This window comes from Parus major, chromosome 18 (genome assembly GCF_001522545.3).
Source record: "Parus major isolate Abel chromosome 18, Parus_major1.1, whole genome shotgun sequence".
NCBI lineage: Eukaryota > Metazoa > Chordata > Aves > Passeriformes > Paridae > Parus > Parus major.
This window is the reverse complement of record NC_031786.1, coordinates 712,136-738,723: the sequence shown is the minus strand read 5'-3', so window position 1 is coordinate 738,723 and position 26,588 is coordinate 712,136. Positions and strand designations below refer to the sequence as shown.

Here is a 26,588-nt window from a genome sequence, read left to right as displayed (position 1 = left end):
CTGAGCTGAGCTGAACTGAGCTGAGCTGAGCTGAGCTGAACTGAGCTGAGCTGAGCTGAACTGAGCAGCACCAATCCCAGCCCTTTGCTTCCCAGCCCAGGAGTGTTTCAAACACTGCCCAGCCCCATCCCACTCCTCACCCAGCCACAGCTCCAGAGCCCAGCTGGAGTCTCCAGACCCTGGCTGAGCAGTAAAATCTCTTTTTATTGACATTATCAGAAGATGACAAACCCGAAGTTCAGAGTAGGAAGAGAAGGTGACATGGTCCAGGTACTCCTTCAGTAACTTCTGTTTTAAAGCATTTCTGAACCAGGTTCGAGTGTCCCTCAGAGCTCCACTCAGCAACTCTGCCAATTCCTGCACAGCATCCCCTGGAACCTGCCCCACACACAGGGGAAGACAGAAAAACACACACAGTTCAAGCAGGACAGCAACAAACAACTGATTTCAATCAGAATTTCTAAACAGAAGGCCCAAACACATCCAGAACACACAAGTGCTCCCAGCAGAGCCAGCAGTGCCTGAATAAAGGGCAGGCAGAGGCTGGCAAAGTGCAGTGCTTACAGGCAGCTTGTGCTTAAGCTTGTTCCAGGAAGGAAAGACAACAAATGTTTAAGGGCAAACAAAACCAGACTTAAAGCAAAGCAAACCTCAGCATCTGACCTTAATTTCAGTAAGAACCAAACTCATTAGGTGATTCCACAGCCCTCTGAAAGCACCAGAGTCTTGCTCAGAGTGTGAAGTTCTTCAGATGGAGGCTGGATCTGAACTGAACCCAGCCTGTTGTACCACACCTGTGACATCCCTTGTACCAAGCCAAGAGCTCCTCACTACTCACTGCTGGGGGCCGAAGCTGGGCGACCTTGGCAATCAGGATGGCAGCAGTGGCAGGGACCAGGAACAAATCCACTCTCCTGGTGGCCTTGCAGAGCTTCTGGTGCAGCCTGAGGCAGCAGGACAAGCAGCACTGCCAAGAACGAGCTCCCAGGGCTCTGCAGCAGCACAGAGGGAGAATGAATCTCCTGCTCCCAGGAAAAATAAAGAACTGAAAACAAAGTAAAAACCCCTCCAAAGCTGCCTCCCTCAGATGGATTTAAAGAATGGGACAGAACTCCAGGGTTCTTTTCTCCCCAGATTTCCAGGCACACAAGCAGGACCCCAGCAGACAGTGCTCTCACAAAGGTGCCCTGCACTCACCTGGCTGGGGGCTCATCCAAGGCACACAGCACTGTGTTCAGAAGCTTCTGTACCACCTGAGAACAGAAAGACAAAAATATGAAACCGTGGAAGAAATTTTACAGGCTGATTTCTGATTAGCTGGGGAAGAGGGAACTCGCTATTCCCTTTTCCATCTTCTCCAACATTTTTATAAATAAACCGGAAAATAGCACAACTTATCTAGTGCATGTCAGAGCCAACACCTGGGCAGCTTTTATCTGCACAAACCCAACCTGTACTTCTCACAATTTGGGGGTTTCAAATCTAGTATTAGTTGCAAGGTCCTATTCCTGCTGTCCTCACACCAACACAAGAGTTTTCACAACTGCAGAAAAATCTCCCCAACCAGCAGCCCCTTGCCCAACTCTCCTGTGTGAAAAAGCAGTTTCAGGTACACATCTGAGGGTTAAAACATTTGCCATCACTAACCAAGAGCAAATGCTGCTGGGAACACCCTCCTGTGATCAATGCCAACAGCACTCCCTGCTGCAGATGCAGCCCCAGCTCTCCCCCGAGGAGCCTCGGACTTCAGAGATGTTATTTTTGCTTTTAGCTGGGTTTGCAGCTCTTTGTGCTGTGACCTGCTGCCAGCCCCAACCCCCTGAGTGATGGTCAGTTCTGCCAAAGGACACCTTTGCCCAGTTTGAGCCTTCATCCCAGAGCTGGGTGAGGAGACAAACCTCAGCGTTACCCCACGGAATGTCAGTGTCCTCCAGCCTGTACAAAACCCCCTGGAGAGTGACCAGCAAGTCACTGCAGAAATCCTTTATGAACTCAGGCAGGTTCCCCAGGGGCAGCACACAGAGCCAGGACTTGACCAGAGTCCCATCAAATTCCATCAAGAACTTCTTTTCTCTCATTCGTTCCAGCAGGGTCGCTCTGGAGGGGAGACAAACCAAAACCTTCAGGGTTCCAAGGAACAAAAGCAGCCCACAGAGGAGTCTCCTCCTCCCTCCTGTGCCTTTGTCACTGCAGCTGGGGATCAGTGGGAGTCCCCAGGGCCCAGGGCTGGCACAGCAGAGCCAAAGCACTGAGCACAAACAGGGCAAAGAAACCTCAGGTCTCGCTCAGACTCTACACAACAGCAGCAGCTTTAGCTCCCACCTGCTCCAGGAGCAGGGGGTTGTGTTTGAGGGGTCACACAGTGCCCTCTGCTACACTCAGAGACCTCTGAGCTGTGCCCAGGCACCCCAGACATCCCCCCTCAACACGAGACATTTCATACTCTTTAAAAACGAGGGAGGGAAAAACAAACAAACAAAAAAACCCCCACAAAAAACACAAAGCAGAACAAAGAAAGGGATGAAGTGAGGTGACCACCCCCAGCTGGGCACTGGGTGTGCCTGGGAGCTCTGCAGAACTCACTTGTCTCGCTTCCTCCTGGTTTCAGCAAACGGGAGCCCTTCCAGCCCTGCCCAGACATCCTCCTCCTCCTCGTGCTCCTGCTGCAGGGGAGCACCAAAGGAATGCAGAAGGGGAAGGATCCACACCCACTGGTCTACATCACATTCAATGCACCTCTGGCACAAGTTTGTCAGGTCAACCTTCAAGCTGAACAAATAAAAGACCAAAACAAACACTCCTGAGTGGAAGAACCCCAGAGGTGTGGGAGGTTCCATCTCAGTCTCCCTGTTGTACCTTCAGTAAAGCTCTGGTCATTGTTTAGCTCCATCTGCTCTTCATTGCACACTGCAGCTGTGCAGGTTTAGGGCCCAGAGCTGCAGTGTTCCTGAATCTGTCTGCACAGACCCAACCTGTGCAGAGATTCCCAATCTCCCCATGAGCCCCCAGCCCTGAGACACCCAGAGAAGAAAGAAATGCAATGGCTGCAGCTGTGGGAGGGAAGAGCTCCAAACCCAGTGCCAGGAAAGCAGTCAGATCACAACCTGCTAAACAGGGGAAAGCCAACCAAAACGTGTGGAATGATGCAGTGCAACCTTGCCTGGATGTTAGAAACAGGAGGCTGGAACTGAGACCCCCACAGACACCTTCAAATGTAACTTTTTCTCTGGTTCTCTGGCAGCAGAGAGCTGGGCTCCTGTTGTTTCATCAGAGGCTGCTACACCCGAGCAGCCCCAGCCCGGGCAGTCAGAGGGCACGTGGAGCACTTACTTGGTAATTCCTGCAAAAGCCTGTTTGATGTCCTGAATCTCATCCTGGGCATCTTGATCCAAGCACAGGAGGCTGCACAGGTCAGCCAGGTCAGCCTTGAGTGCTGGGAGTGAACAGTCCTCAATAACAGTGAGGATGGTGAGCCCCAGAGCCAGCCTGCTCTGGATCACTCTGCCCTCTGGAGCTGCCTCTGCTGCAAGGAAAGGCACAGCCATCTTCCTCAAGTGTCTGAGCAGCAAATCGTTCACCTGCCACAAAGAAGGGAACAGACAAACCAGTCACAACCTCAGTCTTGCTCTCTGAAGCCTGGATGTCCTCTCCCAGTTCCACGAGGCCACAGAACAGGAAGGAGCAGCCCAGACAAACAAAAGAGACAAAGTGGCATTTCTGCCACATTTCCTAATTATGGCAAGTAAGAAATTTTGGATTCCAGAAGCCCTGCTGGCACCACTGCTTAGAACAGGATCAGGAGCTCCCAAGGAGCAGGTTTGGAGCAGGAGATGAGCACAGAGAGGTTGTTAGTGACAGAACAACTGGCAGCAAAACTTCAACATCCAGACACAAAAGCCACTGAATGACAAAGGCAGCAGGCCACAGCTCTGCTGCTGCCCCACAGGGGTCTCAGAGCCACCCCAAGGTGCACAGGCTGACTGCAGCCCCCAAGGCACCCAGTGGCAGTCACCCCAGAAGGATCCCCACTGCTTCTGAACCTGAACTTTGACTGGAAAACCAAAATTAACCCAGCAAGGCCAACAGCAAAATTAAAGTTTGGCTTCAGGAGCAGAATGTTTTCTGTCTCTGTGCAAGGGAAGGGATTACCTGCTCTGTGCTGAAGTTTAACTCCATCCATGGCATTGCCTTGCCATCAAACACCCTCTGGGCTACTGCAACGCAATGGAACTGCCTCAGCTGCCAGAAGAAGTTCCTCAGGTTGTCAGGACTCCAGCTTCCAAGAATGCTGAAGATACTTTCTAACATAACATTGGCAGCTATTTTCTTCCCTTCCACCACTTCCTTGTTTTTATCACGAGTGAGAATCTGCAGAACGTTTTTGAACCTGGAAGGCTTTGCACACACGATGTCATCGTACTGGTGCCACTCTGGAACAGCAAGACAGGGAGAACACAGCAAAACAACCATTGCAGGAGTGCTGGGCCACAGGACAGCAGGGACCCCCCCAAGGTGCAGGTCCAGCCAGCACAGCTCACCTCCATTGTTGAGCAAAGCCTTTTTTATCAATAAGCAGCGATTGACGTAATTGGATTGTGGAGTCTTGTAAATGAACTCATACTTGCCCTTCCCACAGGTCACCCAGTACTTGTAGGGAATGTATTTATCCACGATTTCCTTGGTGAGGGTTACAGCACCCTCAATGAGGTACCCATGCTCTCCCAGATGCCTTGGAAACACAAACACAGCAAAGGCAGGCAAAGGACACGTCAGCTGAACTACAGACCTGCTTCTCCACTCACTGCTCCATCTTTGAGAGGAATGGTGACTGCTCTTTCTCAAGCACATGTCAGAACAGTTCTCTGCAGGGTGAGCCCCAGCTGTGGGCACAGAGCCCCCCTGGCACAGGACCCCGAGCAGGGAGCACTCACCGGGTGCAGTTCAGCTCACAGATGTTGTCCTTCCAGCTGGTGTAGGGAGGAATGTCCTGAGCCCTGATGAACACTTTGTGGGTGTCGGGGTTGAGCTGGAAGTCTTTGGATAATATTGCATGGAAATAAACTGTAACACCCCCATTGCGGCTGACAGAGCTGCAGGGAAGGATGGGAGGGGAAACAAAGGATTCTATTGAGGGTTTGTAACAGAATCACTGTAAACCTCAAATCAGACTTGAGCCACCCTCACTGAGTGGCTGCAAGACCCATAAACTCTGTCAGCAGTTCACTCAGACTGGTGTTTGAGCAGGCCCAGGGCAAAGCCCAGGCTTTTTTTCCTGAAAGGCAAAATGGGCCCCTAAAGGCAGCAGGAGATGCTCTGGGCCAGCAGTCACCTGGAATGGCTACACTTTCAACCCCTTCCCCCTCATACACATTAAGGAAATGCACATCAAAATAATAATAAGCACATCAAAACATCAATAAGCACATCAAAACAGCTCTTCTCAGTATTCACCTAAAGCGCTGGGTGTGTGAGGAACATGCTGCTCATAAGAGCAAGAAATAAGAGAATAATCTCTTTTTTATCCATCAGATGCTCAAGCAGGTTCAAACACATACTCAGGACATGACCTGTGCTGCAGCTCCCATTCCACACCGGTTCTGTCGTGCTGGTTCACCTCAGTTCCAAAACAATTCCACTCCCACGTGCCCAAGGCACTGCTGACCCAAACCAGCACCCACAGCAGCTCCGTTGGTGAACAATGCTGGGGAGCAGCAGGGCTGTTCTCACCTTTCTTTAATCTTTTCCACAGGTTTCTGGTTCTTTTGCTCCTTTTTGTTCTTGGGGCTGCCTGCTGCAGCCACAGCACCCTCCCTTCTGGCAGCCTCAGCTCCTTGGCTGGGACTTGTCTTCTCACTCACTTTGGGCATTTTCTCACTCGGAGTCTGATTCTTCTCTTTTGTGTTTGCATTCTGCAGCAGGGAGACAAACAATGAAACAGGAGAGCCTGGAAGCACAGCATCTCCTCCTGGTGCACCACCAGCTCCACCCTCCTGGAATTACTGATCCCTCACCGAGGGGAGCCCCTGGCTAAGGAAAACACGATGGAAGAGGAGCCCAACCCAAACACACTGCTGAGCAGCCAGGTCAGTGAGCCCAGGTCCCAGAGGATGGGGTACAAAGGAAGTGAAAGAGAACACACAGCAACTTCCAGCTCACCAGGCCTGTGGATGAACAGAGCAAAACCTGAAAAGCCAAAATCCCCTCGTTCAAGGGGACCCCAGAGCTCTCCAGAGAGCAGGGCTGGCTGGAGAATAAACACAGCTCCCAGTCCTGGGGACAACTGAGCGACCCCTCCACGAGAGCTGGGCTAGAACTGACACCCAGGAGAACAGAACTCAAATAAAAACCTCCCCACAGTCCTCCCCAGCTCAACCTGTGTCCCTGGGCTGCTGCTCCTCAGCCTCACCCACAGCACAAAGTGGCAAAGGGAAGCTGTGCCCACGGGAACACCCCTGAGCTCACTCACACTCACCTTGACAGTGGAACTGCTCCCTTTCTGCTTGGGCTCCTTCCCAGCCTGCGGGCTCTGGGCCCCAGGGGAGCTCTTGGTCTCAGGTTTGCTTTTTGGGGCTGCCCTGGCAGGAGGCAGCGCAGAGGGGCTCCCTGCCTGCCCTGCTGACACCAGCTCCTCACTGCTGCCCCGGGCACCTGCTGCTGGCAGCTGGCCAGGGCCACGAGAGCCCTGCTCCACATCACCTCTAATGCCAGGGCCACGAGAGCCCTGCTCCACATCACTCCTGATGCCAGGGCCACGAGAGCCCTGCTCCACATCACTCCTGATGCCAGGGCCACGAGANGCCCTGCTCCACATCACTCCTGATGCCAGGGCCACGAGAGCCCTGCTCCACATCACTCCTGATGCCAGGGCCACGAGAGCCCTGCTCCACATCACCCCTGGCCCCTTCTCCTCGCTCCACATCACCCCTGGCTGTTTCTCCTCGCTCCACATCACCCCTGGCCCCTTCTCCTCGCTCCACATCACCCCTGGCCGTTTCTCCTCGCTCCACATCACCCCTGGCCGTTTCTCCGTGCCCCGGGGTGGTTCCAGCCCCCACCTTGTGCCCTGGGGCAGCCCCCCTGGCTGTGCTGCTCTGCTCTGCAGGGCTCAGCCCCTCTGCTTTTTGGCTGCCACCTTCCTTCCCCGGGTGTGCCACATCCCTGTCGCCTTCAGGTGAGTCTGCAGTGGGCTCAGGAAGTCCATCAGCACCCGGCTGTGCTCCCTCAGTGCAGGGGGGATGGATTTCTGGAGGGATTTCTTGAGGAACACCAGATGTGTCAGGCAACTCTGTGGTTTGAACTGGTGCTGTGCTTTGAGGAGGCAGAGAGTTCTGTTCCCCGGAAATGGACTCATTTCTCTTTGTTTTACTCTTCTTCCTTTTCTATTAAAGAAAGAGAAACAAAGACCACAAGGTCTGTTTATTCATTGCCAAAGGGAAACTCTTTGTCACCTCCTCCATTGCAGCAAGTACCGATATCCTCCTGCTACGGGGGTAACAGAAAACCATCAGGAAGGGGGAGACAAGACCGGCCAGTGAAATGCAAATAACTCTCGAGAGCCGTTGTAGGTTTAATATTCCAGACCTGCTCAGAGCAGGCTGCAGTGTCTAAGCTGACTTGTGTAATTTGTGCTTTCCCCCGGAGCACAGCTCAGCAAACACAGCGAGCTCTCCTGGAGGAGGCCGGGCAGCAGCTCCCCGCCGTGGCCAGAGGGATGTGGGGGATGCAGCCCTGGCTCCTCACTTCCCACCAGGTCACAGCTGCTCCCCAGCACCAGCAGCAGCCTCACCTTCCTCACAGGAGCCACCTCAGCAGGGTCACCAGCCCCCTGCTCCGTGCTGTCCTCTGCAGCTGTGACATTCTCCAGCAGCCAGGATCCCTCTTCCTCCCCCTGTATCCCAGCAGAGGAGGGGGATCCAGCAGAGGAGGGGGATCCAGCAGAGGAGGGGGATCCAGCAGAGGAGGGGGATCCAGCAGCACTGCCAGGTGTGGTGGCTGAGGTGCTGGGCAGAGCTCCTGCCCTGTCCATCAGCAACTCGCCCTCTGTGTCCTTTGTTTCAGTGGTGGAACAAGGCCCAGCAGCTTCTCCCTTCACCTCTTCCTCTGCATCAGGGGCTGGAGGGAGCTGCACTTCTCTCTGCAATGGAGGGAAATTAATTGTTAACCTGGACCCCCCCGGTGGGGTCACAGGATGGTTTGGGTTGGAAGGGACATTAAAGCTCATCTCCTTCCACCCCTGCCACAGGAAGGGGCACCTTGCACTGGTCACTCCAAGGCCCTGGATGGGGGAGAGAATCAGAAAAAAAGGGAAAACTTGTGGTTGAGATAAAATCAGTCTCATAGGACAGAAAAAGAAAGGAGATAATGATAAAGGAATATCCGAAGGCAGTGATGCACAGGGTGGTTGCTCACCACCCACTGAGCAGTGCCCAGCCAGCCCCTGAGCAGTGGCCAAACCCCCCCAGGGTTTCCTCCAGCACCATGCCCTGTGCTCTGGAACATCCCTCTGGGCACGGGGACAGCTCTGCTGGCTCTGCCCCCTCCCAGCTCCTGAGGAGTCCTTGGCTCAGTGTAAGCACTGCTCTGCAGCAGCTGAGCCATCAGGCTCTTATCAACAGGAGTCTCATCCTGAATCCAAACACCGCTCTGAACCAGCTCCTGGGAACAACAAACTGTCCCAGCCAGGGGCAGGACACCAACACACAGGAGCTGTTCCCTGTTCAGCTCCCACCACTCTCCCTGTACAGCCCCCTGCCCTCCCCAAGGCCCTGCCAGCTGCAGAATAACTAAAGAACCACAGCACCGAGGTACAGCTCCATCCCTGGCCCTCCTGCAGACACAAATGCAGCAGCAGTGCTGGCAACCAGCTGCCTGTGCCTATCCCAGGATAAGCAGTGACAGGACAATGGCACGTCCCTGCTGGCACAGCCTTCTGGGCTGGCACTGTGACTGCTCCCACTCAGCTGACAGAGGAAACTCCCTTTTTATCTCCACAATGCTTCAAAAGCCTGTGGAAGGGCAGCTTTGGGCACAGGCAAGCAGCAGAGCAGAAACCTCCTCGTGCAGTGGTTTCACAGGTTCCTCCACACTGCCTCTACCCCAGCTCTGAGAGCAACAGCTCTGAACATCAGCTACTCTGGATGTTCTTCCTACAGCATTTCCGAGCTGGAGGTGCCACGTTTGTTACCCTGCCATGCTGGAGTGCAGAAGCATTTGCTGAGAACTGACCCTGCCAGGCCTGCAGCAGCTGGATTCTGATTTACTGTGTTTTTCTAGGACCCACTTCTCTCTGTCAGCAGACCAAAAGCCATTCTGGTGGCCCAGGTTGTTCGGTTCTAAACAAGTAAAGGATTAGGAAACATTTCCCCAGCATCACCGTGTTGTGTACTTGGTTCTGTCTCTGTTCAGGGAGGCAGAATTAGTGTGCTGCCAAACACAATGCAGGGCAAGTTCTGAATCTAACAAGTTGTAAATGGGAGATTCTGTGTGAAGAAGGACTCAAGAAGTGTTTTACCAGCATTGCTTCATTGGGAAAACAGAAAGCAGTTCAGCCCTGGAGACCCGAGTGTGGAGACCGTGTGTAGGATGTGTCACCAAGTGCATCACTTCTGCCTCCCGGCAGGGCAGGGCAGGGCAGGGCAGGGCAGAGCCCCACGGGTGGCAGCCCCGGGTCAGTGTCCAGCCCCGGGTCACTGTCTGTCCCGGGGTCGGTGTCTGTCCAGCCCCGGGTCAGTGCACAGCCCTCCCAGCCGAGCCCTGGTGCCCAGCGTGGCCGCACAGGGACGGGGCAGAGACACAAACACCGACACATCGCGGGGCACCGGAGCCGTGTCACGACCCCCCCCTGCCCTGCGACAGCCGAGAGCGGGGCTGGGAGCGCGGGGGGAAATAAACGGCAAATAAACACAAGCGCGCTGAGGGCCCGCGCTCGCAGGGAGGGCCCGGCTCCCCTTCCCGAACCGTGCCCGGCTGCTCCGCCGGGCTGGGCCGCGGCCCGGAGCTCCGTTCCCCCGCCGGGACCAGGGCCGGGCCGTGGCCGGGAGCGGGGCTCGAACCCGCGCCATCACAAAGGGTCACTGCCCGGCCCGGCCCGCCCGGGGCGGAGCTGACCCGTGGGCGGGGCCTGTATGCAAATGAGCCACTCTCGCTCCCCGCGGATTGGCGGCTCTCTTCCCCTTCGGGTGATATGCAAATGAGAAGTGTGGGTGGACCAATGGCGTGGCGAAGCGGCGGCGGTATGCAAATGAATCCGTTATGTGATGTGAGGGGCGGGGCCAGCGCGGTCCCAGGGGTCGCCGGGAGGGCCCGGGGGGGGCCCGGGGGACACCGGGGAGAACTGAGGGGACACCGGGGAGAACCGAGGGGACACACGGGGAGAACCGAGGGGACACACGGGGCAGGGGCGTCCCGGGTGAACGGGGAGGAGATGGGAGTGCCCGGGGACGCAGCGGAGGACTCGGAGCGGATCGGGGATCAGGGCGCACCGGGGAAATCGGGGAGCACCGAGGCGCTTCGGGGGCACCGGGAGGATCCAGCGGGACCCGGAGCCCGCAGCCCCGCCTGCCCCGGTCCCGTGGCTGTTCCCGCCCCCACCGGAGCTCCCCGAGCCCAGGCCCGGGGCCCCATCCCGCCTCTCGCCGGCCCCGGCAGCGCGACTCACCGAGTGACCGGGCACCGGCAGCTGCAGATCCCGCCCGTCCTTCGGCTCCTCCGACTCCTGCCCAGACAAGTTTCGTTTCTCCAGCGAGCCGCCAACTTTCGTTTTTCTTGTCACGGTCCCCGCCCAGCCCCGGCCAGCCCCGGCCAATCCCGGTCCCGGCCACCGCCCGCGGGCGGCTCTGGACCGGTCCCGCCCCGTCCGGCCCCATCCACCGAGCATCTCTCGGGGCTCTCCCCCGGGACCCCCCGAGCATCCCCCACACAAAATCCCGGTTCAGGTGCCCCCCGGCCGGGGCCGGCAGCAGCAGCGGGGAGCGCGGCTGTGCTGCAGGAGAGCGCACTGTGCGGGACCCGACAATTAAAAGCGGATTCCGCAGTCAAAAGCAGGGACGCGGCTGGTGCCCCATCCCGGATCCAGCCAGGACCAAGCCGAAGACGGGCTCTCCCAGCAGCCCTGACCTCCAGCAGTGCTCACACACATTCCTAAACAACCAGCCCATTTTACCCCCATTCCCGTTTTCCCCCTGAGCTCCCCGCTCAGGGCAGCTCCGGACGGGGAGCGCTCCAGGGCAGCACCGGCGCTCCCGGCGGGTCCGGGGCTCCCGGGCATCTCTGCTGCCCTCGCAGGAGCTGTGCCAGACCGTGCTGCCCTCGGGCCCGGCTCACCCGCACAGACACAGCCTGCTTTCGGTTTCTTTTCCCCGGCATGCCCAGCAGCACCGAGAAGATAATTTCCCCTTCCCACACAAAAGGAAAAAGTTTTCCCTCAGGAAGGCAGAGATCGCACTGACTCATTAGCAATTTCTCATTTATTACACCCTCGCCATCGCCCGAGGGCTGCTCAGGGGAACTGAATTGCCCAGCAGGTGCTGGCCCCATGGCACAGCTGGGCACAGCCCGGTGCCACCGTGCCTGTCCCCTCGTGCCTGTCCCCTCGTGCCTGTCCCCTCGGCAGGGCCCAGGCCAGGGGCTGCACCCCAGGGTGACAGCCCAGCCCCGAGCCTGGACACGGTTTGGCACAACACCCCACAGACAAGGATAAAAAAGATAAGAATAAGTAAGGATAAAAATCATTCGGGAGCACAATCCCAGATGTTTTCCCTCTCCCAGCAGCCGGAGGCTGAGCCCCCATGTCCGCATGGAGGGCAGCACGAGCAGCTCTGAAATAACTTTGATGAAAGCATCCCCTGAGTCGTCACTGGAGCGGCCCAGAGCATGAAAAGTGTCCAGAATTAAAACAGCTCTTTAAAAAACAGCAGCAGCTCCCTGGAGGAAGGAGGGCTTTGCACTGGTCACTGTGACAGGGAACAGTTTTGTCCCCCAGCCCGTGTGGGGTTGGCGCTGCTCTCGGTTCCCACGGGGTGTTGTTGGTGTCCCTGGGCTGTCCCAGCACGTTCAGCCCAAGCTGGTGTCACTGGATGAGCCCGGTGCTCTGGGCAGTGCTGGTGAAGGGCTCTGCCCTGCTGCCCCCCAGCTCCGCTCCCCTGCTCCGCTCTGGGACAGGAACGGGGGGAGCAGAGTCAGGCTCATGTCCTGCCCCTGGCTGGGACAGTTTGTTGTTCCCAGGAGCTGGTTCAGAGCGGTGTTTGGATTCAGGATGAGACTCCTGTTGATAAGAGCCTGATGGCTCAGCTGCTGCAGAGCAGTGCTTACACTGAGCCAAGGACTCCTCAGGAGCTGGGAGGGGGCAGAGCCAGCAGAGCTGTCCCCGTGCCCAGAGGGATGTTCCAGAGCACAGGGCATGGTGCTGGAGGAAACCCTGGGGGGGTTTGGCCACTGCTCAGGGGCTGGCTGGGCACTGCTCAGTGGGTGGTGAGCAACCACCCTGTGCATCACTGCCTTCGGATATTCCTTTATCATTATTACAATTTTCCTTTTCTGCCCTGTTAAACTGCCTTTATCTCAGCCCAAGGGTTTTAGCTGTTCTCTGATTCTGTCCCACCCCTCTGCAGGGGAAGTGAAGGGCTCTGTGGTGCTGAGCTGCTGCTGGGGTGAACCAGAAGAGGTCACCCTCAATCCCCAAGGCTGGGGAGACCCAATTCTTTGGAGGGGCTCCAGCTGACCCTCTCTGGAGCCCCTGCAGCCCCCAGACTGCTGCTCTGCATCTGGACAGGCCAGATCCCCATGGGTGTCCTCCAGAGCCACACTCATCCTGTCCTGGGAGAGCCTCACCTGCCTCTTCCCAGCTGGGGAAATGCTGGAATCCTTCTAAGTCTGCAGACAGGAGGACTTGGAGAACAGGGTCCTGAGGACAGAGAAACCTGGGCTGGGGGAGTGCTGGCCACTTCCCAAGCCCCAGGGCAGAGCCCCCAGCCGTCCCAGCGCCCTGCAGCCTCCAGCTCTGTGAGATGAAGGCTTGGGATGATGATGGTGCCGGGCTGAGCCCACCAGGCACAGCTCCCTGGGCCTGGGCTGGGGTGGCCGAGGTCCCACACACCTTCAGGCCACAGAAGGCCAGCGAGAGGCCGTGCCTGCGCAGCTCCTGCAGCAGCTCTGCCAGCCCCACCACCACCGTGTAATCAACGCTGCTGATGTGGCAACAGTCCAGGACGACGGAGCGTGGTGGAGATGCTGCTGGAAGAGCAGAAGGTCGTGTCCCTGACGAGTGCAGGAATGCCCAGCCCGGGGGTCACAGAGCCAGGGCAGGGTGGGACAGCTCTGCTGTCACCGCTTGCACCCGCAGTCCTTGGGCAGCAGCCGCCACCCAGGGCTGAAGTGATCCAGGAGGTGACAGCCGTGTCCCCAGGGTGACAGACCTGCCAGAGCACGGCTGCACACCGAGTCCCGCAGGTGCTCCACGGCTGGGAAGTGCAGGCTGCTCCCCGGCTGGACCAGCAGCACCGCCCCCTCCGACACCTGTGCAGGGAGAGGAGACACAGGGAGCTGTGACCTTCCCCGGGCGGGGACAACCGCCCGTGTCACTCACTGTCCTCACAGGAGCCCCCATCCCTCGGGGAAAACCCTCCTGCACTCAGCCCAGCGTCAGCAGGACAGGGACAGCCCGTGGCAGCAAGAACAGGTCAGGAGCATCCCGCACACCTCACTGACCTCAGGAGCCCCCTCCCAGCTCCCAGGCACACCCAAGGGGAGGGGTGAAGCCCACCTTTATTGGGGGCCTGGCAAGGGAGTAGAGCAGGAGAATCCCAGAAACCAGCACCCCAGCCAGGATTCCATACTGAACCTCCCAGAAGCAGAGCAGGAATGTCACACAGAGGGGCACAAGGTCCAGCCCTGCAGGAGAGACGAGCCAGGCTCGGCTGTGGCTGGTCCTGGTGCCACAGGGCACAAATCAGCTCTGCGGGCAGAGCCGGGCTGCAGCCGGGCCGGGACGAACCCGCTCGGGGCAGGGGGCTCGGGGCAGCCTCAGAGGAGCTGCGGGCTGAGCTCGGATGGGAGCCCTTGGGAGGGGCCGTGAACTGCACCCTTTGCATAACAAAGGTCTCAGGCACCGTGGGAAGCCACACGGTGGGACACCGAGATAGTGATGGGACACTGAGAGAGTGATGGGACACTCAGTGATGGGACACTGAGTGATGGGACACTCAGTGATGGGGCACTCTGTGATGGGACACTCAGTGATGGGACACTCAGTGATGGGACACTCAGTGATGGGACACTCAGAGACACGGCAGGAGACAACCACCCCCAGACTTGTCTGTGAGGGGATAAAAGGCTCCTTTGTTCTGGATCCCTCCTCAGGAACACCCAACTCGAGCTATTCTGTTTAGTTAATGTTTAGTTAATTAAGTGTGAGACTCTGCAATGGGAAACCTGGTGAGGAAACCTGGTCTGAGTGAGTGGGGAGCCGTGAAGGAGCCTCAGTCCCAGCTCAGGGGGCCGGTTGTGACTGCGGGAGTGGCTCCTGCACGGCGGGACTGGGGAGTTTCCTTTCCAGGGGGATCGCCCGTTCCCGACCGATGCCCTCCTCACTCTTAACCCGCCAGAGCGTGCGGAAGATGCCAGCGTCGAACACGGGCACCACGGCCGAGATGATGACAGCGGCCAGCGCCGCTTTGGGGATGTAATAGAAGAGAGAGGTGAAGTACGCCAGGGACAGCAGGACCAGGGCACCTGCGGGAGGGGGGACCCTGAGCCACGGGCACCCCGACACCCGGGGGTCCCTGACACCCAGGGGTCCCTGACACCCGGGGGTCCGTGGTGCCCAGGGGTCCCCGACACCGGGGGGTCCCCAACACCCAGGGGTCCCCGACACCCAGGGGTCCCTGACACCCAGGGGTCCCCGACACCCAGGGGTCCCTGACACCCAGGGCTCCCCGGCACGGGCAGCAGCCCAGGGGCAGGCAGGGGCAGGGCTGTACCTGTGACGAGCCCTCCCGCGGGGGTGCAGACCCCTGACTGAGCATTCACCGCCGTCCTGCAAGGCAAACCCCAAACCCACACATCCCAGGCTGTGCAGGGCCGGGGCTGCTCCTGCCCAGAGACCCCGCCCGGGGGAACCACCCGCCCCGTCAGGGAGGAACAGGAGCAATCCCCTGGCTTCCAGCTGGGCTGCTGGGGACCAGAACACGAGCTCAGGGACCCACCGGGGTCAGCACAGTCTTCCACACAAGATCTCGCAGAGATCTCACCACGCAGCCCCAGTGAGTGCCCTGCTCCCCCCTGCTCCCCCCTGATCNCCCCCTGTTCTCCCCCCTGCTCCCCCCTGCTCCCCCCTGTTCCCCACCTCTACCCACCGGCCAAAGCTGCCCGTGATGGGATAGGAGGAGACGAAGGAGCCCAGGACATTGGCGACGCCTGAGGAGAGAAGGAGAGGGGCTGGGGAGGCTGTGCCGTGTCTGTGTCCCCGTCTTGACCTTCTCCCTGCCCGGATCTGGGGCTGGACAGTGCCCACCCAGCTGTGCAAGAGCGCTCTGGAAATTCCTGAGCTGTGAGAACACCCAGGGTGGGGGTGTTCAAGCATGCAAGGTAAGGAAGGGAAACGTTCAGGTGGAGGCAGGACTGCCCAGATGGGGATCCCAGGCGGCTCAGGGGCCGTGGGACACCCGGCAGTGCTGGGGCCAGAGCCCCACCCGGCCCTCCTGACCAAGCAGCTCTTACCCAGAGCCAGCAGCTCCTGGTTGGGGTCAATCCTGTAACCATTCTGCGAGGCTGAAAGGAGATGTTTGCGTTGGCCTGAGGTTCCCTCAGAATGGAACAGTGCCTGGGACAGTGTGGGCCCTGTCCTGGTAGCCCTTGGCTGCAGGAGCACCCCGGAGCACCCCGAGACAATGCTCAACTCCTGGCAGATTTCAGCTGTGCACCCCACAGGGCCCCTCCTGCCAGCCCATGCTAGGAACAGGAGCCCAGCCCTCCCAGTGCCCCGAAAGGAACAGCACCTTCCCCAGCACCCCAAGCCCTTTCAGAGACCCCTCCCTGCACCCCGAGCCCCGCAGGGACCCCCTGTGAGCTCAGGGCAGGACCTGGCACAGCCCTACCGAAAGCCTTGGCGATGGCCACGGTCTCCAGCAGCCCCATGAGCGGCACCACGGCCAGCCCGACCCCCATGTCCTGGGAGGGAAGATGCAGTCAGGGGGGCCGGGAGCTGGCACAGGCAGCAGGGAGCAGAGCAGCCCCTGGGGCTGCCAGCACCCACCTGCAGCATGCTCTGGAAGGGGACGGTGCCGTTGGGCGCTGCCAGGGAGAAGCGTGGGGGCCGGAAGGCGGGGAGGCCCTGCGGGATGCTGCCGGTGAGCCGGAAGGGCTGGGAGCCCATCACCTGGAAGGAGTAAGCCACCAGGCCGGCAAACAGGACAACGAGAGCATTGCGTGCTGCCAGAGGGGAGAGAGCGACACTGAAACCTGCCCGGAGCCCAGGGCAGCGGGAGGCGGGCAGCAGATGGGGATCCGAGCTGCTGAGGACTCCCGAAGCTCAGGAAGGGCACAGGACCCTTGGGGCTTTGTCCCCTGACCCAGGGGACAGCTGACACACCTGTGGCACAGATCCACACAATCAGGTAGCTGATCCTGACAGCCAGTGGCTCTGCAGGGGAGGCTCGAGGCAGGTGGCTCTTCATGGCCCGGAGCCCTGCCAGCGCAGCCAGGCAGCTCAGCCCCAGCACAGCGTCCCCAGCCCTGCAAGAGGCACGGCAGTGCCACCCCAGACACGCTGTGGGCACGGGGAGAGCTCCCACAAAGCCCCAGGGCAGGGGGGGTTGTGTCACAGCGCTGGGCAGAGATGAGAAATCAGTCCGAGGAGAGACCAGAGATGGGGAGTGAAGCAGCAGGGGAGGCAGCAGCAGAGGAGGGAGCAGGGCAGGGACGGTGCTGACCTGGTCTCCCTGATCCTCCGCAGCGTCTCATAGACCTGCAGGAAGAACTGCCTCGGGATCCCCTGCAGCCCCAGGATGTTCTGTGCAGGAACAGCAAGTGTGGTGACAGCCCGGCACAGCCTGGCCGGCCCCGTGACCACAGCCATCAGCCAACATCAGCCAACATCAGCCAACATCAGCCAACATCAGCCAACATCAGCTGACATCAGCCAACATCAACCAGCATCAGCCGACATCAGCCGACATCAGCCAACATCAGCCGACATCAGACCAACATCAGCCGACATCAGACCAACATCAACCAGCATCAGCCGACATCAGCCGACATCAGCCGACATCAGCTGACATCAGCCAGAATTAGCCAACAGCGGCCGGGAGCTGCCGGCAGAGGCTCTGATTTGGGTTAACCACAAAGGAAGTGTGGCAGCCCAGCAGAGCCTCAGGTCCCTGAGGGGCCAGCGAGGGGCTGCTGGGGCTGCAAAACCCTCCCCCAGCTTCCAAATCTGCGGACCCACCGTGCCAGAGAACCGCCCAGTGCCTCCTGCAAGTGACCACAGGCAATGTCCCGGTTGTGCCGGTGTCCCGGGTGCCAGCAGCCGGTCACCGGCAGAGGGTGCGTTCAGCTCGGTGTGCTCAGAGCAGAGCGCCCAGGGACCCAGCAGAACCACGGGCAGGGGTTCCGTGACGGCACCAAGCACATCGCCCAGCCCGGGGCTGAATGCCCCAGCTCCACAGCACCAGGACAGAGCTGCTGAGACATCCGGGACAGGGCAGAGCCTACCTTGATCTGGTTGAAGCTAATGGTGACGGAAGCAGCTGATGTAAACCCTTTAATGACAGGGCAGGAAATGAAATCCAGAAGGAATCCTGCACGGGACGGGAGGCAGTGAGCACGCTCCCGACCCCAGGGTGTGCACAGACAGCTGTCACAAGCGTTAGCAGGACAATCCCAGTGTCCCGGACAGCAGAGGGGAGGAAGGAACAGCTACAGCAATATCCTAAACACATCTGTGCATGGCAAGAGCATCTCACCGAGGTGCAGGAGCCCCATGGCCAGCTGAATGCAGCCAGAGAGGAAGGCGAGGAGAACGGCATGGACGGGCTCGTGGAAGGCGTATGAGGAGACCAGCAGGGACATGATGGCCGTGGGACCCAGCGTCACGTCCTTGGCAGTGCCCAGGAAGCAGTAGACGAAGCAGCCCATGAAGGAGGAATAGAGGCCGTACTGCAGGGGGACAGAAGGGGCACTGGCACAGCCCTGGGAGCTGGGAGGGGCCCGACACCGCCCGGACCGGGAGGGCTGGGCTGATCTCGGGTCACTCCAGGGTCCCTGGCACACGCGTGGCATCCTGCTCGGGAAATGGGCGACTGCAGCCCTTGGTCACCCAGCCCAGCTGAGCCCTGCCCGCCAGGATGCTGCGGGAGCGGGGTCCCGGAGCCGCCCGGCCCGGGGCGGTGCGGGGAGCGGCAGCCCCGGGCCCCGGCACCCACCTGCAGCGGCAGCCCGGCCAGCTCGGCGTAGGCCAGCGCCTGGGGCACGGCGGTCAGTCCCACGGCCAGCCCCGCCAGCACGTCCAGCGGCAGCCAGGACCGGGAATACCGCGGGAGCCAGCGCAGGACCGGCAGCGCCGGGCAGCGGGAGCCGGGCATGGCCGGGACCCCGGGCCGGTACCGGGACAGAGGCGGATCCCGTGGTGCCGGTACCGGGACAGAGGCGGATCCCGTGGTGCCGGTACCGGGACAGAGGCGGAGCGGGATCCCGGGCCGGTACCGGGACAGAGGCGGAGCGGGATCCCGCGGGGCCGGGGCTGTGCCGGTGCCAGCCCGGTCCGGCCGCGGCTCCGCCCGCACCGGATCTGAGCGGCCAGGATGCCTCATGTGACCGGGGTGAGGAGGAGCTGGGGCGGCCGGAGGAGCCACCGAGCCCCGCTGCTCCTGCCGGTGCCGGTGCGGGTTCCTCTGCCGGTGCCGGTTCCGCTGCCGGTGCCGGTGCCGGTGCCGGTGCCGGTGCCGGTTCCGCTGCCATGCGGCCCTGGGCGCTGCTGCTGCTGCTGCTGTGCGCGCTCCGGACCGGCGGAGCCCCGGCCCGCAATGTGCTGCTGCTCCTGGGTGAGTGCGGCCCGGAACCGCCTGCCCGGGGCTGGGGGCGTCCCGCGGCTGGCAGGGAGGGACGGAGGGACGGCCCCGGGTTCCATTCGGGGCTGCATCCCCTCCGCAGCAGCACCCGGGTCACCCGCGGCCCGGGGATGCTCCCGGTGCCGGCAGCGCCCGGTCCGGGACACCCCGGGCTGACCCCGCGCCCGTCCCGCAGCCGATGACGCCGGCTTTGAGAGCGGCGCCTACAACAACTCGGCCATCCGGACCCCCAACCTGGACGCTCTGGCCCGGCGAGGTTTGGTCTTCCAGAACGCCTTCACCTCCGTGAGCAGCTGCTCCCCGAGCCGGGCCAGCATCCTCACCGGCTTACCCCAGGTACGGGCACCTGCCTGCGCCGGGCCGGGGCTGCCAGCCCGCGGCAGAGCTCACGGACACGGCTGGACGCGTTTCGGGGCCGGGATGGCAGCCCTGGTCCCACCGTGCTGTGTCCCCTCACCTGCAGCACCAGAACGGGATGTACGGGCTGCACCAGGACGTGCATCACTTCAACTCCTTCGACGGCGTGAGGAGCCTGCCCCAGCTGCTCAGCCAGGCAGGCGTCCGGACAGGTGGGGAGCTGGGACAGGAGCTGGGACAGGGGCTGGGACAGGAGATGGGACAGGAGATGGGACAGGAGATGGGACAGGAGCTGGGACAGGGGCTGGGACAGGGGCTGGGACAGGAGCTGGGATATTTGGGGAGCTGGGACAGGTGGGAGCACCAAACCCCACTGTCAGAGCTTGCTGGCTGAATGCCCATGGGCCGGGGAGCACTGCCTGGACCCGTGGCTGTCCCCACAGAGAGGAGACAGCAGCAGCCATGTCCCCCCTCCCACTGCTCCTGGCACAGCACCTGTCTGCTTCTTGCAGGGATAATTGGGAAGAAGCACGTGGGGCCCGAGGCTGTGTACCCCTTTGACTTTGCCTACACCGAGGAGAACAGTTCAGTCCTGCAGGTTGGGAGAAACATCACCCGGATCAAGGCGCTCGTCCGGCGGTTCCTGCAGAGCCAGGACGAGAGGTGAGACGGGCCCCTCGTCCTGGGAATGGCTGTGGGGGGAGGGAAACTGGCTTCACTGAGGATGTGTCCCCATGGCCCAGCTGGACACAAACAGGAAGGGGCCCCTGTCACTGGGTTGTTGCTCTATTGGGAACGGCGAGAAGAAACGACACAGACTCTCTTGTGAGTCGAACAGGAGAGTTCCTATCTCGTTTATTTCTTCAGACCTTCTTTTATAGATCGATACATGAAAGTACAGAAAAGCAGAACTCTTATTGGTTAGTGAACGAACACATCACCATCATTGCTCAGTGGGGTGCACCTCCCCTGGAACTTCTCTTGCAAGAAAACAAGAAACTGACAAACAGCACCTGCAAGGCTGTTCTCTATCTCTGAGGATTGTTTTAATTCCTCTTTATGATTTCCCATGGCACTTTCTCAGGCGAGACTGAGAAAGTTATGCAGCCTGCTTTTCCATGGGCTCTGTGCTCCCTGTTTCATGGTTAGCATTCATACTGGGTCACCTTGTATCCAGATGAGGTGAGGGGAGTCCTGCTGACCCCATCTCGCCATGGTCAGGAAGGTCTCTGGGCAGTCCTTGGCTTCACCAGCTCCACATCCCCCTTTCCATCCCAGACCTTTCTTCCTCTATGTTGCGTTCCACGACCCCCACCGCTGCGGGCACTCCCAGCCCCAGTACGGGGCCTTCTGTGAGAAGTTTGGCAATGGTGAGAGCGGCATGGGCTGGATCCCTGACTGGAAACCACAGATTTACCACCCAGAACAAGTGCAGGTGAGAACCTGTGGGGGTGTGTGGGGCTCTGTGGGGCTGCACGTGATGGAGCCAGGGCTGGCCCCCACCTTGTCACCTGTCACTTGTCACTTGTCACTTGTCACCTGTCACTTGTCACTTGTCACAGTTCCCCTTTCCCCGGCTCGGTTTAGGTCCCTGCCTTTGTCCCGGACACGCCGGCTGCCCGGGCAGACCTGGCTGCGCAGTACACGACCATCGGGCGCATGGACCAAGGTGGGAGCCGTGGGCCAGGCTGGGGCTGGCGAGCTCTGCAGCCCCTCCCTGCCCCTGAGCTCTGTCCCCCCGTCCGCAGGGATCGGGCTGGTGCTGCAGGAGCTGCGCCACGCCGGCTTCCTCAACAGCACCCTGGTGATCTACACCTCCGACAACGGCATCCCCTTCCCCGGCGGCAGGACCAACCTGTACCGCTCGGGCAGCGCCGAGCCGCTGCTCCTCTCCTCCCCCGAGCACCCCCAGCGCTGGGGACAGGTCAGCCCGGCCTTCGCCACCCTCCTGGGTAAGAGCTGAGGGAGGGGGGCAGCACAGCTGTGCCCGGCAGGGTGGGCTGCTCCCCGTCCTGCCCCTGGGGCTGGCCCTGAGCCCTCAGCATTGGCAGGGCCAGTGCAGGGAAGGGAGAGGGGGGAGGACAGAACTGGGTCCCCTGCAGGGACACCAGCCCCAGGGACCCTTCTGCCCCTCTCTGGGGCTGAGTTTCCTCCCACAGTGCCTGTCCCTCCTCTCACCCTTTTCCTCCCCTCCAGACCTGACACCGACCATTCTGGACTGGTTCTCCATCCCATACCCTGCTTACAGCATCTTTGGCTCGAGGCAGGTGCAGCTCACTGGAAAGTCTCTCCTGCCAGCCCTGGAGTCAGAGCAGCCCTGGGCCACCGCCTTCAGCAGCCAGAGCCACCACGAGGTGACCATGTACTACCCCATGCGGGCCGTGCAGCACCGGCAGTTCCGCCTCATCCACAACCTCAACTTCAAGATGCCCTTCCCCATCGACCAGGACTTGTACGTCTCGCCCACCTTCCAAGACCTGCTCAGGCGCAGCAGGGCGGGGCAGCCAACGCACTGGAACAAGACCCTGCACCAGTACTACTACCGGGAGCGCTGGGAGCTGTTCGACTGCAGCCGTGACCCCGGCGAGAGCCAGAACCTGGCCCCCGACCCCCACTACGCCGAGCTCTTCCAGCTGCTCCGTGCGCGGCTCCTGAAGTGGCAGTGGGACACGGGGGACCCCTGGGTGTGCGCCCCCGACGCCGTCCTGGAGGAGAAACTGAGCCCGCGGTGCCGGCCGCTGCACAACGAGCTGTGAGTGCCACCTGTGCCAGGACAGTCCCGTGCTCCCGTGGGGCGGTGTCACGGCTGGGCTGGTCCCAAACCCCGGTGACACCGCGAGGCTCTGCCCCCTGTGCTGCCAACACCGCCCGGCCCCAGAGCACCGAGGGATTCCCGGGGCTTGACTGTCAGCCAGAGGAGCCAAAGGGCCCAGCTGCCCCTCAGTAAAGCCTCTGGAGGATGAGGTTCCCTTTGCACCCTGCAGCAGCCCCTGCTTGGAGCCAGGACAGGCCAAGGGCCTCTGTGGCACAGCCAGGGCTGCAGGAACAGCTGGGGACCCCCGGCGCTCTGGGAAATGGGGTGAAGCCTTCAAGGGGCACAGGGGATCCCACTGGAGACCTCCAGGCAAGGACAGAGCCAGGGGCAGGGGGCTGAGCACATTCAGGACCAGGAGAGGGGACAAGGACACAGCCTGGGGCTGCTCCCAGCAAACAGCAGCTTTATTCACAGTACTGCTCCCTCAGCTCCTGCACATCCCCCTCCCCAAAACCACAGCCAGGAAACTCCCTGCAGGCTCTGCCCCAGTTATCAGTCCCCCAGGGTAACTGGTTTGCTGCCTCACAAGGCACTTGGGTCATTTTTCCCCTGATTTGATGATGATGATGATGATGATGATGATGATGATGATGATGATGATGATGATGATGAGGTTTTCCCTCTCCCTCTGCCAGTCCAGTGCACACCCCTCCATCACCACCCCACAGCCAGAGGGAAAACAAGGCCCAGGAGCGTGGGAAGAGCAGGGACAGCTCAGAGTACAAGGGATGGGGATGGATTTGGCCTCAGATTCCAGGGGAGCAGCGTGGCCTCTCCCTGTGACTGACGTTGGCTCAGGACCAGGAGATCACAAACTGCTCCCACATGGGCAGTGACACAGGGACTCTGAGCACCTGAGGGGAGAAGGAAGGTGAGAGCCAGCCAGGATGGAGCCCAGGAGTGTCAGAGCCCAGGGGGCTCCTGCTCCATGCAGAGCCACAGCCTGGCACAGTCCTGCTCCCACAGATCCCTGGGAAGGGCACCCATGGCTGTGCCACCGCTGGGGCCAGACCCCTCTGCTGCACTCTGGGTCCCTTCCCAGGTGGCACCAGGCACTCACCTGGGTGTCACTGCGGTAGGAGAAGTCGCTGACGATGGCACCGTTGGCCAGGACTCTCCGGGGAGGGCTGGTGACACCCAGCACAGTCACGGCCTCCAGCAGGACCCCGTCGAGGTGGGGGCTCGCCCGCAGCAGCTGGCTGAGCACGGCGTCCTGGGGACAGCGGGGACGTCACCGCGTGCTCCCGGCTCTCAGCCACCCCACGGCACCCAGGGCTGCCCTCGGAGCGTTCACGGGTGTGCCAGGGCCAGCAGCAGCCCCTGCCCGGGTGCCCCCTGCCAGCAGCTCCCCGTGCTCACGTTTGAGGCCAGGAAGAGGATCTCGGTGTAGTCCCCCCTCTCAAAGGTGTCCCAGCTCTCCCCATCGTCCCAGAACAGGTCTCCCCTGGCGAAGCCGTCCAGGGTCAGCGCCACCACCAAGGCCATGCCCTTGCTGCGGGACTGGGCAGTGCTGAGGGCGGGCTCCTGGGGCAGGGGTGGGCACAGCTCGGGGCACTGGCCAGCCCTGTCCCCCAGCCCCACACTGCAGCTGGGGTGTGACACTGGCTTGGCAGGTCACCGTGGTGGCACCACAGGGCAGAGGGGACTCACCTGCAGGGGCAGGATGTGCCCTGCACGGACGTGGACGTTGATGGTGTCCAGGGGGGCTGGCAGGAGGATCCACTGCCCTTTGCTGTGGATGGTGGAGTCCTACCGTGAATAAAGATAAAGAGCAGGTACAGGGTGCCTCGGGGCAGGGGGGCTCAGCCCAGCGCCAGAGCCTTCAAATGGCCACCAGCAAAGGCAGGTGAGGCACGAGACCCTCACAGGGCCCCAGGGGGCTGGTGAGATGCACTACAAGGAGCCTCAGCCCAGCCCCTGTGCCACACGGCAGAGCACCCACCCCTGCCAGGCTGTACCACGTCCCCGCCGGGAAGTAACCGCTGACTTTGGTCTGTCCTGCCTCCAGCACGGGGGTGACGAGCAGCCCCCCGCCCCACAGGAGCTGGCGGTCCACGGCCCAGCTGTTGGGGTCTGTGGGGAACCTGGGGAAGGAGGGGAGGGCAGCACCAGGAGACCCTGCTCTCCCCCCGCTGAGCCCCGGCGGGGCTGGCACTCACTCGAGGAACAGCGGCCGAGCCACGGTCTCGCCGGCGGTGTGAGCCCGGTGGAACAGGGTGTAGAGGAACGGCAGGAGGGAGTAGCGGAGGCGCAGGGCGTTCCTCATGGCAGCCTGGGCAGCAGGGCTGAAGGTGTAGGGCTCCTGTGGCTGTGGGGAGAGGCCCAGGGGGATGCTCGGCCCAGGTGGGGAGGAGCGGAGGGCGCATTTCAGGGATGCAGGATGGACTCTCCCCGCGCTGGGGGCACGCGGCCCCGCGGCTGGACCGGCCTTCCCACGCTCCCGGGGCTCACCCGGGTGCCGTGGTCGTTGTGGTTCCTCATGAAGGGGTAGAAGGCGCCCAGCTGGGTCCAGCGCACGCACAGCTCCTCGCTCGTGTCGCCCCTGAAGCCGCAGATGTCGGCACCCACCAGCGGCACCCCGAAGAGGTTGAAGAGCAGCACCTCTGCGGAGGGCACAGAGGGCATCGGGGCTCTGCAGCACCAGGGGATGGAGCCTATGGAGGAGCCCCAGGCTGTGGGGAAGGGGAAGCGGGGCTGTGGGTGCCGTGCCCCACAGCCTACCTGGTATGGAGTAGTAGAGCTGCTCCCAGTCGCTGCCAACGTCTCCTGTCCAGTGCCCGGCGTAGCGGCCGTGCCCAGCGAAGGTGGAGCGGGAGATGATGAAGGGACGCTTGCCCCGGACCCTCAGCAGAGCACTGGGAGTGGGATGGGTCTGCTCAGCCCCACCCCGGCTGGGGAAGGGGCTCGGGGATCCCACAGTGCCACACACCACACCTCAGCCAGCACCCGCTGCCTGCCCAGGCTGGGTCTCCCCCGGGATGTGCAGGAGCTGTGGCAGAGCCCCGAGCTTACTGGTGGGAGGCGATGGCCTCGGTCAGCCCGTACAGGCTGTGCAGGTTGTAGTGAGAGGACAGGTAGTGCTGGCTGGAGGCACAGATGGTCCCGGCCTGCAGGCGTCCCCCAAACACACCTGCAGGGCAGAGGTGGAGCTCAGCATCCCCGGGCTGCTCCCGGCTGCCCCACAGCCCCGGGCAGGGCTGGAACCCGCCCCTGTACCCGGCACGTAGGGGGGATGCTCCAGGTTGTTGTTGGGGCAGCCGTGCTGGGAGCCCTCCACGAAGTTTGAGGGCTCGTTCATGTCCTGGGGAAGGGAGGAAGGGACAGCATGACCTGGCTGCTGCACTGGGGGCCAGCAGAGGGGCAGGGCAGGAGCCAGGGCCACTCACAAGCCACATGCCATCGAAGGGCACTTGTTCATGGAAGTCCTTCACCATGTCGTGCCACCACTCGTGAGTGGCTGGGTTGGTGAAGTCCGGGAAGGCCGTGGGGCCCGGCCAGACCTGCAGGAGGGAGAGCATTGGGCAGAGCCCCCGGCCCCACACACCACCCCACCTTCCACCACGGCCCCCCAGACGTTTCTGTCCCGTTCCTGGGGTCCCACTCGAGCCTGTCCCGTGGGCTCTGGGGCTGCTCCCCACATCACCTTCCCGATCAGGGGCTGCCCCGTGGCGTTCCGGATGAACACCCCCCGCTTCAGGCCCTCGTCGTACGGCTTGTAGGTGCCAGGGGGCCCCGAGCTGCTGATGCCAGCATCCTGCAAGGGCACAAAGCCAGGGCTTTACCAGCAACAGCAGGGAACGGCCAGCCCTGCCTTCATCACCCCCCTTGGGCAGCTGCAGCCCAGTGCCAGCCTGCCTGTGTAACTCACCACGATCATGATGTACCTCAGCCCGCGGCTGTGGAAGTCCCGCACCATCTCCGGGTAGTCCTTAAAGCTTTTCTTGTTGAAGGTGAAATCCCTCTTGGCATCTGCGTAATCCAGGTCGTTCCACTGCACATCCTGTGGATGGAGGCACGGGTGCTGTGGGACCCCCAGCCCACAGCTCCCGGCAGCCCCCCACGGCAGCTGGGCCAGAGGCTCCAGAGCAGCCCAGACCTACCAGGGGGAAGCGAGCTGCTGTCATGTTGGCCACGACCTGCCGGGTGATGGCAGTGGAGGAGTAGCCCCAGCGGCAGAGGTGGAAGCCCAGGCCCCAGTACGGGGGCATGAAGGGGAACCCTGCAGGGTGGAGGGTGGGCGCTGGCAGGGATGGCCCAGCCTTGTGCCACCCCACTGCTCTGCCACACGGCTCACACAGCCTTCAGAGCCACCCTGGAAGAGACACCCTGCACAGCCACCCTGCAGAGCCACCCTG

General features: G+C 61.3%; 4 protein-coding genes across 13 annotated transcripts in view; 1 reads left to right on the top strand and 3 right to left on the bottom strand.

Moving 5' to 3' along the window:
• RNF213 (ring finger protein 213) overlaps positions 1-10,765 on the bottom strand; it is a 45,108-nt gene extending 34,343 nt beyond the window's left edge. For 2 of the 4 annotated variants that reach the window (XM_033518688.1, XM_033518689.1), the window contains exons 1-13: positions 10,658-10,765; positions 7,787-8,134; positions 7,056-7,379; positions 5,728-5,909; positions 4,932-5,090; positions 4,539-4,729; positions 4,150-4,430; positions 3,331-3,578; positions 2,584-2,769; positions 1,899-2,097; positions 1,198-1,253; positions 839-992; positions 232-378 (exon numbers count right to left, since the gene is read on the bottom strand). In XM_033518688.1, the coding sequence (XP_033374579.1) occupies positions 232-378; positions 839-992; positions 1,198-1,253; positions 1,899-2,097; positions 2,584-2,769; positions 3,331-3,578; positions 4,150-4,430; positions 4,539-4,729; positions 4,932-5,090; positions 5,728-5,909; positions 7,056-7,379; positions 7,787-8,026 (2,367 nt within the window). In that variant the 5' untranslated portion in view covers positions 8,027-8,134; positions 10,658-10,765. Of the gene's footprint in view, positions 1-231; positions 379-838; positions 993-1,197; positions 1,254-1,898; positions 2,098-2,583; positions 2,770-3,330; positions 3,579-4,149; positions 4,431-4,538; positions 4,730-4,931; positions 5,091-5,727; positions 5,910-6,472; positions 7,025-7,055; positions 7,380-7,786; positions 8,135-10,657 lie in introns of those variants that run through there. The other 2 variants (XM_033518687.1, XM_015645520.3) reach the window with 2 other exon arrangements.
• Positions 1-18,814, bottom strand: part of SLC26A11 (solute carrier family 26 member 11) — a 27,021-nt gene extending 8,207 nt beyond the window's left edge. The window contains exons 1-16 of one of the 7 annotated variants that reach the window (XR_004499753.1): positions 18,417-18,814; positions 17,958-18,150; positions 17,707-17,792; positions 16,926-17,005; positions 16,586-16,728; positions 16,250-16,425; positions 16,092-16,164; positions 15,715-15,765; positions 15,351-15,542; positions 14,587-14,727; positions 13,760-13,887; positions 13,413-13,512; positions 13,094-13,230; positions 12,829-12,901; positions 12,006-12,150; positions 311-315 (exon numbers count right to left, since the gene is read on the bottom strand). Coding sequence is in view for 6 of the 7 variants with exons in the window: in XM_015645531.3 (XP_015501017.2) it covers positions 12,068-12,150; positions 12,829-12,901; positions 13,094-13,230; positions 13,413-13,512; positions 13,760-13,887; positions 14,587-14,727; positions 15,351-15,542; positions 15,715-15,765; positions 16,092-16,164; positions 16,250-16,425; positions 16,586-16,728; positions 16,926-17,005; positions 17,707-17,792; positions 17,958-18,150; positions 18,417-18,803 (2,043 nt within the window). In the remaining variant the exon portion in view is untranslated. Of the gene's footprint in view, positions 1-310; positions 316-11,447; positions 12,151-12,828; positions 12,902-13,093; positions 13,231-13,412; positions 13,513-13,759; positions 13,888-14,586; positions 14,728-14,975; positions 15,032-15,350; positions 15,543-15,714; positions 15,766-16,091; positions 16,165-16,249; positions 16,426-16,585; positions 16,729-16,925; positions 17,006-17,706; positions 17,793-17,957; positions 18,151-18,416 lie in introns of those variants that run through there. The other 6 variants (XM_033518692.1, XM_015645530.2, XM_015645531.3 and 3 more) reach the window with 6 other exon arrangements.
• Positions 18,815-18,909: 95 nt separating this feature from the next.
• SGSH (N-sulfoglucosamine sulfohydrolase) lies at positions 18,910-22,394 on the top strand. Its single transcript, XM_015645532.2, has 8 exons — positions 18,910-19,034; positions 19,237-19,397; positions 19,525-19,630; positions 19,931-20,081; positions 20,697-20,853; positions 21,006-21,087; positions 21,167-21,370; positions 21,615-22,394. Exons 1-8 carry the CDS (start codon positions 18,950-18,952, stop codon positions 22,172-22,174), a joined length of 1,506 nt encoding a protein of 501 aa, XP_015501018.1. The 5' UTR covers positions 18,910-18,949; the 3' UTR covers positions 22,175-22,394.
• An 81-nt stretch (positions 22,395-22,475) lies between these two features.
• Positions 22,476-26,588, bottom strand: part of GAA (glucosidase alpha, acid) — a 6,563-nt gene continuing 2,450 nt past the window's right edge. The window contains exons 6-19 of the mRNA XM_033518690.1: positions 26,334-26,452; positions 26,102-26,233; positions 25,877-25,987; positions 25,620-25,733; positions 25,450-25,534; positions 25,246-25,363; positions 24,955-25,088; positions 24,685-24,836; positions 24,393-24,541; positions 24,176-24,317; positions 23,884-23,982; positions 23,593-23,757; positions 23,294-23,446; positions 22,476-23,087 (exon numbers count right to left, since the gene is read on the bottom strand). Of these exons, the coding sequence (XP_033374581.1) occupies positions 23,028-23,087; positions 23,294-23,446; positions 23,593-23,757; positions 23,884-23,982; positions 24,176-24,317; positions 24,393-24,541; positions 24,685-24,836; positions 24,955-25,088; positions 25,246-25,363; positions 25,450-25,534; positions 25,620-25,733; positions 25,877-25,987; positions 26,102-26,233; positions 26,334-26,452 (1,733 nt within the window). The 3' untranslated portion in view covers positions 22,476-23,027. The remainder of the gene's footprint in view (positions 23,088-23,293; positions 23,447-23,592; positions 23,758-23,883; positions 23,983-24,175; positions 24,318-24,392; positions 24,542-24,684; positions 24,837-24,954; positions 25,089-25,245; positions 25,364-25,449; positions 25,535-25,619; positions 25,734-25,876; positions 25,988-26,101; positions 26,234-26,333; positions 26,453-26,588) is intronic.